At 41.9% G+C, this 12,873-nt stretch overlaps 1 protein-coding gene across 5 annotated transcripts in view; it reads right to left on the minus strand.

Annotated features, from left to right (window-relative positions):
- The window catches only part of TRPC1 (transient receptor potential cation channel subfamily C member 1), a 147,393-nt gene extending 134,905 nt beyond the window's left edge, over positions 1–12,488 (minus strand). For 2 of the 5 annotated variants that reach the window (XM_084872446.1, XM_084872445.1), the window contains exons 1-2: positions 10,894–12,488; positions 5,285–5,439 (exon numbers count right to left, since the gene is read on the minus strand). In XM_084872446.1, the coding sequence (XP_084728572.1) occupies positions 5,285–5,439; positions 10,894–10,972 (234 nt within the window). In that variant the 5' untranslated portion in view covers positions 10,973–12,488. The remainder of the gene's footprint in view (positions 1–5,284; positions 5,440–10,893) is intronic. The other 3 variants (XM_084872449.1, XM_084872447.1, XM_084872448.1) reach the window with 2 other exon arrangements.
- Between the last annotated feature and the right edge of the window lie 385 nt (positions 12,489–12,873).

Consider the following 12,873-nt stretch of genomic DNA (forward strand, 5'->3'; position numbering starts at 1 on the left):
CAACTGGTCATTCTGCCATTCAATTTGCATATTGGGCTTTATTATGTAGGATTATGTATTAATGAGGTTGTTATCTTCCTTCTCACCTCGGAATTTTCAACAATTCATATACTCTTTCGTTTAAGCTCACAGTAATAAACCACTTCCTTTCTGAAGCTAAATAGTCTGCCCTAGTATTCTAGTTAATGCTTTCTGTCTGCTATAGGACCTTGGTCCTTCATTCTCAGACATGCTAGTCCTAGTCCCTACCTCCCCAAACATGAGATATTTTCTCACTCTTTGATAACTTGACTTGATTCTATTTTCTTTCCACTCATTTTCTTCCTCTCACTTTGTCAAATTTCTCAAAATCCATGTGCATCGTTTTCTTAGTTCTACTGATGGGAATTTCAAAAATTCCTCATTTTCCTTGATTTCTAGGTAACTTATTAAGACTGTTTCTTTAGTTTTTACAATGTTGCACTGTCCTGACTCCTTCAATAACACCCTTCCCTTTTAGTGCCCTTTATTAATATTGAAGATGTCCCCTGAGAAAGAGCTGGCACTAGTAGCCTGCTCTTCTCTGTTGTCATTCGCTCACTCTCACAATGTCCATGGCCATGACTGCTGCTTTTCTTCAGCCCGACCACCACTCCCTAGAGATGAAATTTGTAATCAGAATATCTTGGGTTTGCCCTTATTTTAGAACTTTGGGTAATTCATTGAAGTCCATAAGCCTCAGTTTTCTGATCTATAAAATGTAACATCTATATAGGCTGGCTAAAATATTCAAATATAATCAGGGATGTGAAAAAAAATCATGTATACACTGCAGATTATATATAGAGAGTCACATGTGTAAAAAGACAAAAATAATTATTATACGATAATGCCTCCTTTATCAAGAATCATCCAAGACTCCCTTTATAACCTTACTAGGGGCCCAGTGCACAAAATTTGTGTACAGGGGGGGGGGGTGGCGGGCGGGGGTAGTCTCCTCAGCCCAGCCTGCCCCCTCTCACATACTGGGAGCCCTCAGGAAATGTCCGACTGATGGCTACAGTCTGGCCTCCCTTAGTGGGAGACAACTGGGCTGATCAGGGAAAGGCACCAGCCCCATCACCCCGCTGCTGGAGCTACTGCCAGTCACTGCAGCCATCATGTTTTCATCAACATGGACTCCAGTCCCTTCACCATGAAAAAAAAAAAATGACAACTTCTTTAGGCATTTTCAAGATGTGTCTTTCATAGGATACAACATTTCTTTCTTTCATTTTTTTTACCCTCACCTGAGGATATGTTTCCATTGACTTTTAGAGAATGTGGAAGAGAAAGGGAAAGACAGAGAGAAACATCAAAGTGAGAGGAATGCTTTGATTGGTTGCCTCCTGCATGAGCCCTGACCTGGGCCCCAGCCAGGGAGGAGCCTGAAACTTAGGTACATGCCCTTGATCAGAATCTAACCTGGACCCTGAGGTTGGCAAACCTAGGCATTATCCACCAAGCCAAATCGTCTAGGGCAGGTTATGGCATTTCTTAGCCCTCCAGCAGCGAACCTTCATTTTTTCCCCCAGGAGTGTGGTGGAAAAGCCCTAGGTCACCTTTTTGGATTCTTATACTCAAGTTACTAAGAATATTACCAGTGGCATACAGGGAGCTTAGCCAATGAGCGGTCAGAAAAGGTCTTTCCTCTGTAGTTCACAGTATCTCCTCTGATCTCCAGCTCTGCCCCTGCCAAAGCCTAAAGCCTCCAGTCCTGAGCAGGGGACCCCAAGCTGGCTCAATTGCCAGGCTCTGCCCCCAGACAAGGATGAAAGCCTCTGACCAAAGCTCTGGCCCTAGGCATGGACCCCCAGCTGGCTCCAGTCACTGGTAGGGGACCCCAGCTGGCTCTGATCACCTGGCTCCTCCCCCACCCAAGACCAAAAGCCTCTGGCCGAGGCTGGGCCCTGGGCAGGGACCCCCAGCTGGCTCCCATCGCCTGCAGGAGACCGTAGCTGGCTCCCATTGCCCAGCTCTAATGGCCCCACTCCAATCAACTAACTCCGATCATGGCCAAGGCCAGCAAGGGCAGGTGGAAAGCTTGGCTTCCTCCATTTCAGGGGAAACCCACACCTCCCTTCTGCTCTCAGTGGCTGAGGCCATCTTGGTTGGATTTACATATTTGCTCCTGATTGGCTGGTGGGCGAGGCTGATGGGTGTGGCTTGTGGGTGTAGTGGAGGTGTGGTCAATTTGCAAATTATTCTTTTACTACATAAGATTTTCTATACCTTTAAGTATTTAACTTTGAAACTAAACTATTTTGATGGAAATTTTCTGCTTTTAGAAGTACTATATATATATTCTTCCTTTGTCTGAAACAATGGGCACTGAATTGTAGAGGGCCACCTGGGAAGGCACATGGGCAATTTTCTTTAATTATCATCAGCTGAACTCAGGGTGTAGGCAGAGCCACTCCTTGGGAACATGTTTCCCCAAGATGGGTGACATGCTGTCAGCTTGGCCTTCATATCAGCCCTGGTGTCGGCAGGGGCAGCACTAGATATGTAAATCCAGGCATGCTAGGACCTACTTAAGAATGCAAATAAGTTGGTGATAACTTCCTGGTATTGGGGGTGTAAAATAAATGCACTGGACGGGTCATCATTATCTGTCTTGCCAGCAGAAGAGGGCAGCAACCCACCCGGGACCCAGCTTTGAATCTATTTCTGTGTCAGCTCTCTTTATTTCATTTATTTCTCAATTCCCAGCTGCCTCTACCAAGAACCTATTTCATCTCTCTTACAACGCTGGATGTGGAGGAGGAAGATCCCTGCCAACTCAGGCTCCCACACTGAATATAATTTAATTTTTTCTTACTGACTCTGAGCCATTGTTATAAACATTATTATTCTAACATACAGCTCCCTCAGGGATTACCATGTATGTAATGCTGTTGACCTCTTTCATAGACATAGGCACTGGACTCTGTAGTCATCATGTCCCTTCTGCTGCACTTCTCTCTATGGATCAGAAAACTAAATAATTGAATTTGTTAAAGAAGAATCTAAAATTAACAAATACAGACTTTGAAGAAGGGGTCCAAAAGTATTCCTCTGACCAAAGTTTGTATGTCAGAAACTTCTGGGCTCTGGCCGCTCAGAGGTACTTTTATTTACTTTCTGAGTCACACTGATGTCTAGATAACTGAAATTGCTGGGAAAGCAACTTCTTTATCTATCTATCTATCTATCTATCTATCTATCTATCTATTATATTCAGAGACAGTACCATGTTGTCCATAAACTAACCTATTTATATTTTTGAAGTCTTCTGAGTGTTTCCTGATGCCACTCAACATATATATATGGCCCAGTGCATGAAATTTGTGCACGGAAGGGGGGTGTTTTCCTCAGCCCTGCACCCTTTCCAATTGAAGATCCCTTGGGGGATGTCCAACCACAGGGATCAGGCCTAAACCAGCAGTTGGACATCACTCTTGCAATCTGGGACTGCTGACTTGTAACTGCTCACCTGCCTGCCTACCTGGTTGCCCCTAACCACCTCTGCCTGCCAGCCTGATCACCATTAACTGTGCTTCCCTGCCCCAACTGCCTCTGCCAGCCTGATTACCTGCCTGATTGGCCCTAACTGTTTGCCCCCGCTAGCCTGGTTGCCCCAAACTGCCTCCCCTGCCAACCTGATCTCGCCCCCATCTGCCCTCTCCTCCCGGCCTGGTTGCCCCCAACTTCCCTCCTCTGCTGGCCTATTATTAACCCCAACTGCCCTCCCCTGCAGGCCTGGTCTCACCCCCAATTGCCCTCCCCTGCATGCATGATCTCGCCCCCAACTGTCATCCTCTGCTGGCCAATTTGGTTCTGATTGGTTGGTTTCTATGCCAGTCAGCATCAAAAGCAGCCATTGTCTCCCACAGCACCAACATTTGGTTCTGATTGGTCAGTTACAATGCCAGTCAGCATCAAAAGCTCACCTCCTAGACAGCCATTGGCTAAACACAGCATACAGATTTGGTTCTGATTGGTCAGTTTCTATGCCAATCAGCATCAAAAGCTCCATTTCCTAGGTAGCCATTGGCTCCCTACAGCACCCACATTTGGTTCTGACTGGTCAGTTTCTTGCCAGTCATGTCAGAAGCTCCACATCCTAGGCAGCCAATGGCTCCCCAAAGCACCCACATTTGGTTCTGATTGGTCAGTTCCTATGCCAGTCATTGTCTCAGGGCCTATCAACAGGGCCTGATCATAAAGGCAGGGCTGATCAGTAGCCACAGTGGAGGCCTGGAGAGAAATGGAGGTATGTCTTTTGGCCAGATTGGGAAAGAAAGAGAGAAGCAAGTGCTGATCAAAAGCTGCCACAGAGGCAACGGATCAGTTCCTGCTTCTCTCTTCAGGCCTCTCCCTGGCCCCGATTTGTACCCCTCTCAGCAGTCAGTGCTGGGGCACAGCACCTACAGTGGAAACAATCAGCAGAAGTCAGGGCAACCCAGCACTGACTGCAGGACTGACTTCCAATTGGTCAAGCCTAGGTCATTACTGGTCATTACAACCCAGAGTTTTTATATATTGATATTAGGATGCCTCATTAAGTTAAAGCTACAACAGAGCAATCAATCATATTATGTGAAAGAAAAAAACGCCAGAATTCATGTGCTAAGTCCCATACTAGGCAAACCAAAAACAAAACAAAACAAAACAAAAAAACTATATATATATATATATATATATATATATATATATCAGTACTTTCCAGTTTAAAAAATTCACTCACCTTTAGTTTTAAGTAAACATTAAGTTTCAGGCAAAAAGAAAAATTTAATAAAACTTAAGAGAACATCAGAGTCAAATTAAAAATTGCTTTGTGAGTCAGGAGCATTTTGTTCTTATGCTTGTAAATTATATGGTCACAGAAAAATCTTTTCCCCTGACACGTCTGGAACACTTGTGTATTTTTAGATATATAATAATATTACCATAATATAAATAAGAAAAACAAAGTCACCTTCAATAAGTCATGGTAATTTTCTCTGTCAGATGTAAAACACATAAAATAGGGAAGGGATGTAAAAGTTGGAAGAAAAAAATAAATCAAGTAAAATATTATACTTTGATAAATAGGCTTTTGATTTGTTTTTAGAACTTTTTATGAGTCAAAATCAATTTAAATGTGAAAGAGAAGAAAAAGAAAGGGGGAAAGGAAAAAAAGAAGATAGGAAGGGAGGCAGGAAGAGAGGGAACTAGAAAGAAGAAAATATGGCATATCTAACAGAACTTAGAAGCTACAAAATAAAATTATCTAGCCTTGTACCTGACAACCGTAGTCCAAAAGTAGCTGTAGTATATCCAAATTTTCATTTTCAATAGTTATTGTAACAGCATTTCTCCCAAGCACATCTACGCAATTTATGTTCAAGTCACCTGAACTGCTTTCCTCCAAAATCTTTTTAACCATATAATAGTCACCTAAATAACAAATACAAACACAATTTAATACTCATGACATATTAAATGTGAATGACTGTAAAGAAAACTTAGCCTGTTAATTTAAAAGATTAAAACCTAAATTTGTTTTTTTATATGGAAATATGCAAAAACATGAACATTTCTTTGCTAAAAACTTTTATCTTGGTAAAATAATATGTACATCAGCTGCAAACATTAAAAGTTGCTAGTTTAAAATTCATAACTGAATGATAAGGAGAGAAACTTTTAGAAGATATTTTAAGCAATAAAGATTGTCCAAAAATACATACTGAAAGCAAGAAAAATTATAAGTTTAAAGTTTTACATCTCAAATACATACCCACATTTACTCATACATCAAAATAGTTATAAATGAGATCTAGTAATAAGCTGAGGATATTATGAAGACATTTTATAGCCTTTGGAAAAGCAGTGTTAATATGTATATGCTTGACAAAAAAAAAAATCCCTAAATTCCTCTCCTCTTCTCCCCTACACACACACACACACACACACACACACACACACACACACTCATCTCATAAATGAAACTGCTTAGATTATATGATCAGGGAACACCCAACTCACAAAACTCTAAAATAGGAGTGGGGTTAATGCTGGTAGAGGCCAAAGTCAGAATATTTCAAAGTAAAATTTTAACCTGTCAAGAGCATGCAGGATTCCTTCTGCCTAACTCTAGCCCACATCAAAACAGTTGACCCATGGGAAAAAAATGAGAATAATGACAAAAGTAATCATTTGTCTGCTGACCAATTACTGCAGTAATAAGGGAAATAAATCAAGAGAAATCTAATTAACTATACAAAGAAAGCAGAGTTTTGTTTCTTTTAATTATTTCTTTTAAAATATAATATAAGCCATTTTAAGTGACTTGCAAATACAGTTGTTCTTTAGACATCTATAAATTAAACAAAAAATCAAAACAAAACAACTACCACAAAAGAAAAACCACAGAAAAGAACAGAGTGAAAACCAGAGGAAAAAGATATGATTTCATAATACAGAAAAAGTAAATCCTAAAACTTGACTAAATGGGTGAATTAAAAAAAAAAAAGTAACATTTGGGGAGGGGTAAATTTCAAATAGATTTTCTATTATTATTATTTTTAATCCTCACCTGAGGATATGCTCTCACTTATTTCTAGAGAGAGGAGAGAAACATCGATCCTCGATATCAAATCTGCAACCTAGGTATGTGCCCTGACCTGTCTGGGAAATTAACCCACAACCTTTTTGGTGAATGGGACAATTTTCCAAAAATTGAACAACCCAAACAGGGAGAGTGATATTATTTGAAATCAATTACTTTAAAGCCCTCCATGCATTTTGGATGAAGCTGAACCATAATTTTCTTGATACCACATCTCCTTAGTTACTTTAAGAAAACTAATCACAAAAAGAAGTATTTTCTTCATAGCACTATGAATAGACACTCATGCTCTATGGCAAAAACTTAACAAACACTTTAGAAAGTGACACTTTTAATGATAAGTTGAACTGATAGTGAATATACAGATAGACCAGTGAAACGGAACGAGAGAGGTAAAAGAGTTAAAAACATCAATGAGAGAGAAAAACCATTGATTGGCTGCTCCTGCAGGATCCCCCACAGGGAATGGAACCTGCAACCCCAGGCATGTGCCTTGACCTGTAATCAAACCAGTGATCTCTTGGTTGCTGGGTCAAAGCTCAACAGCTGAGCTACATTGGCCAGGCTCTTTTCTAGTTTTTTCTTTACTCCTTAATCTGTACATATCTTTCAAAGGCCCACTCATTCACTAAAATACACATTACCACCTTATATCCACAATTTTTACTTTAGGAATTCTTTCCAAATATAATACATTATGAAATGTTGTGTATGTAGAGTAAAATTTCTAAATGAAAAGGATGAGAAACATAGATGTTCTACAGTAGATTTGCTCTGGTGCTATTAAAGATTTTGCTTTTATTGGATAAATTTGATCCACAGAAAGGTTTATAAAACATTCATAGAGAGCGAGTTTGATTTTCAACTAGTAAGTCCAAGTGTGAACATGTCTTTTCTAACATAAATAATTTCCATTCATCCAATTAAAACTAGATCAAGCCGAAGCCGGTTTGGCTCAGTGCATAGAGCATCGGCCTGCAGACTGAAAGGTCCCAGGTTCAATTCCAGTCAAGGGCATGTACCTTGGTTGTGGTCACATTCCCAGTAGATGGTGTGCAAGAGGCAGCTGATCCATGATTCTCTCTCATCGATGTTTCTAACTCTCTATCCCTCTCTCTTCCTCTCTGTAAAAAATCAATAAAGAGTCAACAATAAAAAAATAAATAAAAATAAAATAAATAAATAAAAATAAAACTAGATCAATATAACATAGTGGTTAATAGTGCAAGCTAAAATATATCCTAGTTCTACTTCATAACTAATGCAACTTTAGACAAAGGAATTTTAAAATTCTGCTAAGTCTCATTTTCCTTATTTGTAAAATGGGGATAACAACAGATATAGTTCATTGGGTTGTGAGGATGAAATGAGATCATCTATGAAAAGTATATGCACTCTAACCCAGAGTTGTTTTAGTAAATAGTTGCCATTTGGTTTGATAAAAGTTCCAATGTAATAGTGGAAACTATAGCTACTTCAGGAAATTTCCACTTGTAGATTTGGTTTGGGTGATACAAAAGAGGTTTAATAATATTAGTGGATACAAACATGTAAAAAAAAAAAAAAAAGTACTGCTATAACTCCAATTTATTTTTTACATGTAAAAGGATACCATAGTGTAAGAAATGAGCCATTTCCTCGACCTAACCCAAGAGCTCATTTTAACATACCTGAAACAGAAAATGCCTACTTAGTCTTTCCTTAATTTTTATTTATTTATTTATTTTACTTTATATGGGCAAAAAAGCATGCATATTTACTTTCTACCCACCCCCAAAAGCCAAATACCCAAAAAAAATCTTAATGATCTTATAAAATGGAAAACTGACAAAGGATACAAAGTTATTTCAACTGCTCTACTGGACAGGCCATTCTTTTGTTTTAAATATGTCATGCAATAATCTTAAATACACACAACATACACAAGTACTTACTAAAACCATATTTCTCATTTTGATAGGAACATCAAATTCCCTTTTTGACATATTTTCTGTTTGCTTTAAAATAACCACAGCTAGAGCAACACAATCTTCCATTCCCTCTCTTAGGGAATTTTTTTAGGGAAAAGACCTTACACAATCTACTCCAGTAATACTACATAATTTTACCTAATTTACAATGATTTTTGTAAGGTTATAGACATATGTTACGCTTCTTTACATTTCCAAGACAATTCAAAGTTGTGTCCATAGTGGATTTTAAGGAATGTTTTCATAATATAATTTAATACTATTACATAAGAACATAAAAGTGGCTGACAAAGGTGGCCTTTATAAGATAATGTATTTGCAAAATATTATGTAAATCAAATCCTACTTCAAAAGCAGTAAGAGGTTAGAGCCGTGGTCAGCAAACTGCAGCTTGCAAGCCACATGCGGCTCTTTGCCCCCTTGAGGGTGGCTCTTCCATAGAATAGCATGGCCTGGGCGAGTCTATTTTGAAGAAGTGGCGTTAGAAGAAGTTTAAGTTTAAAAATTTTGGCTCTCAGAAGAAATTTCAATCATTGGACTGTTGATATTTGGTTCTGTTGACTAAGGAGTTTGCCGACCACTGGGTTAGAGACTGATACTTACTAAAAAAATCAGGTGGCTCAGTGATTGAGCATTGACCTATGAACCAGGAAGTCATGGTTCATTCCCAGTCAGGACACATACCCTTGTTGTGGGCTTGATCTCCAGTTGGGGGTAGGGGAAGAGAGGGGTGTAGGAGGCAACTTATGGATGATTCTCATCTTGATGTTTCTATCTCTCCTCTCTTTCTCTCTGAATTCAATAAAAATATTTTTTTAAAACCTTGCACATACAAAATATCCTCTGAAGTTAATCTTTTCATAGTGTAAAAACTGCCCTTTGAGCTTATGTTATCAAAGTCTGCATGATCTTAAACTGAGTTTTCTAAGTGAGCATGGCCATTGAAAGGTGTGAAAATTAACAAAGGGAAATCTTACTTGAAATAGTGACAGGCCAGACCGGGTGCTCATATGCAGTACTGGAAGTCAAATTATAGGATGAATTGATTATCAATACAGAACCCAGCAGAAAATCCTCAACAGGAAAGAATCATTAGTGGTAGGCCCCAACATAAAAGATGTACATTAGGTCTCCTACAAGAAATTGACAATCCCAGCCAATGAGAAATCATCCTGCAAGAAATTTATCACCCCAGTCAATGAGAAACTATCATGCCCTTAACTCTCAATTGTCTCCAATGAACTTTTTTCAAAACTACCCCTCCCAACTTCCTTCTTCTCCATAAAACTTTCTTCTCCTTTATTTGTTGGCCTTGCCTATGGCTTTTGCTATAGCTTACTTGTCCTGAATTGCACTTCTTTGCTGTTCCCAAATAAACCCATTTTTGCTGTTAAAATGACTCTTCTTTTTAAGGTCAACAAAGGCACACTGAATAGATGTAGAAAAATAAATTGTATAGTATTTCACACCGGAAGTAAAATTTAGGGCAATCAATTTCTCATTCCTTTTATTATATGCAACAAAAGAAAGCATGCTTGAGTGAAGAGACTTTATATGACCATAAAAGTGAAGAATCTTTTTTAAAAGAAAAATATTAAATATCTTCCACATTTTTACCCTGTAATTATTTTGCACTACCTTTATGGCTCAGAAGCAATAAACCTTCCTCACTAATAAAAAGCACGAACAAAGTTGTTCTGTAAATTTGGAGAAAATTTGGAACTATTTCTTCAGTCCTGTCTTTGTCACCACCTAGGATTATGACATATCTAATTCCAGTCAACAGTCACTTGTACACCAAGGCATTGGGTGGCTGAACTTAAAATACTATAACACAAATAAGATTTTAAGATTTTAATGAAGCGAGGGGGTAGGGGGGAACAACAGGTGAGAGCCCACAAACACGAGGCATCTTAAGCAAGGTCATGGGATTTTCACACTAAACAAGCCCTTTGGGCTTCCAAAAAGGAAACAAACAAACAAACAAAACGTAAGTCCCCCAAGAGAGACCAGGTCATTCGGGTGGTCAGCAGCAGAGGCAGGGCCAAAATCCTAGGGTCCGCGCCCCCAACGCCACCTAAACACAGGACGCCAACAAGGGAGACTAGGGCCAGCGCCCGGCACAGTGGCTGCCAGTGGAGGGCCGCGCCCCCGCCGCCACCAGCTGCGCACTCACAGGTGGAGGCGGCATGGGGCGCCTGGAGGTCCGGAGCTGGGCGCCAGGAGAGGGAAGGCCCAAGCTGAGGCTGCGGAGAATCTGAGGGGTATGGAGGACAAGAGCATAGGAAGCGGAGAATGGGGCCGAGCTCTCACCCTTGTCGCACGCCAGCAAGAAAAGCTTCTCATTCAGGGTGTTCTCCTCCTTCACCTCCCGCACATCCTTTAGCGCCATCACCTCACTGGGCGATGACGAGGAGGACAGGGAAGAAAACAGGGAGGAGGAGGAGGCGCCAGAAGGATCCGTGCTCGGACACAGGGCCGCCACCGCTGCGCCCCACGAAGGGGACAGACCAGGAGACCGGGGCCGCGACCCGGGACCCCACCCGGCCGCAGGGCCCGAGAAGGGATGGGTCGGCCCCGCCGCGGCTCCGAAGAGCGTCCCGTCTCCTGGGAGCCAGCATTCGCCCTCGGCCGACAGCCCCAGGTTGGTGGCGGCACCGGCGCGACCCCAGGGCCAGCGACCCCTCCCCAGCCGCCTGCGCCCCGGCCGAGCCGGTCCGCGCCGGTCTGGGGACGACAGAGTCGCGGGCGCCAGGGCGGCGAGCGGCCTCGCCAGAGCCGAAGGGGCCGTGCCGGAGGGATGGCGGGCCAGGCAGAGGCCGAAGGGGAGATGCGGAGGAAGTCCTGAGAGGCGGCTCTGCAAACGTCGGGGTCCAGGACCGTAGGGACCGCCTGCCGAGCGGCGCCCCCAGAAAATTCTCGTGACTCCTCTCGTCACGCTTCGCTGTGTTAGCTACGCAGCCCGAGCCAGGCCTATCGCAGGGGACGGGCCAGGCTTGGTGGGCGGGGCCTGTCGGTGAGTCTGTGTCTAGGTCCCTGGGCTACTGCCTGGCCTGGGAGGCTTCGGGCCAGGAGCTCAGCTCAGCACCAGCACCTCCGCACCGCCTCCTGCGCAGAAGCCCACAGGCCTCTGGGCTGCTGAACCGTGAGGGCTCAGGTCAGTGGACACCCCTGTGTGACTGTGGAGTCATGTCCTGTCCCTGTGCCCACTGCCTCGCCTCGCTGCAAGACGTCCCTGCTTCCCGAATTTCTGAAGACTCTTAACTCTTAACTCGTTGGTGATAGTAGAAAGTCGCAACATTCCTGATTCATACGTTTATTCGCATGTAATTCAAGTGTATTGTCACGTAATCATGGATAAGCACGTTTTTAGGATAGACTGTGCATCACAGCCCTTCAATGGCTTTTTCATACACTTTTAAGTCTACTGAAGCTTCTGTGTTTAGGTTAGCCCCTCTGGACTTCCACAAGGGGCTGAGTTAATTTCTTAGATTCAGGGAAATTCTGGCCTACTTTAGTGGACTACCAGGTATTAGAGGGCTTTTCTTCCTTCAAAATGAAACATGGAGTTGGAGTGTGGACCCTTCCTTGTGGGTTCTTGTCCTATGAAGTTTGAACAATAAATTCATTAACTAAAAAATCTACACTAATAAAAGAGTTTCAGTTTAAAAGGTCAAAGCCCATCTGATACCCCCCTTTTTCTCGCCCCCTTATCTTGCAACATTCTTCTATCCTCTGCCAATGTAGGCCTTTCCCTTCCCCTTATCTGTGACATCTTTGTTGGATTAACTTGCATACTCATGCCTGATTGGCTGGTGGGCATCACGAAGGTACAGTCAATTTGCATCTTACTCTTAGTTTTTTTTTGTGGTTGTTGTTAATCTTCACCTGAAAATATTTTTTTCCATTGCTTTTTAGAGAGTGGAAGGAAAGGGGTAGCAGGAGAGGAAAGAAAGGAGAGAGAGAGAGAGAAGAGAAGAGAAGAGAAGAGAAGAGAAGAGAAGAGAAGAGAAGAGAAGAGAAGAGAAGAGAAGAGAAGAGAAGAGAAGAGAAGAGAGATCTGCTGGTTTCTTTCCCAAACTTACCCAGACTACCGCTGGGGAACAAATCTACAACTTGGGTACATGCCCTTTACCAGGGGTTGATTGGAGATCCTTTGGTGTACAGACCAATGCTCTAATCACTGAGAAAAACTGACCAGGCCCATTTTAGCCTTAAACAAAAAAATTCCCTAGATCATAAATCTCTCCCTTCTAATACCGTTGGATTCAGTTGCAAGTCTGTGTATTTGGT

Source organism: Pipistrellus hanaki (assembly GCF_964339955.1).
Source record: "Pipistrellus hanaki genome assembly, chromosome: 2".
NCBI classification, from domain to species: domain Eukaryota; kingdom Metazoa; phylum Chordata; class Mammalia; order Chiroptera; family Vespertilionidae; genus Pipistrellus; species Pipistrellus hanaki.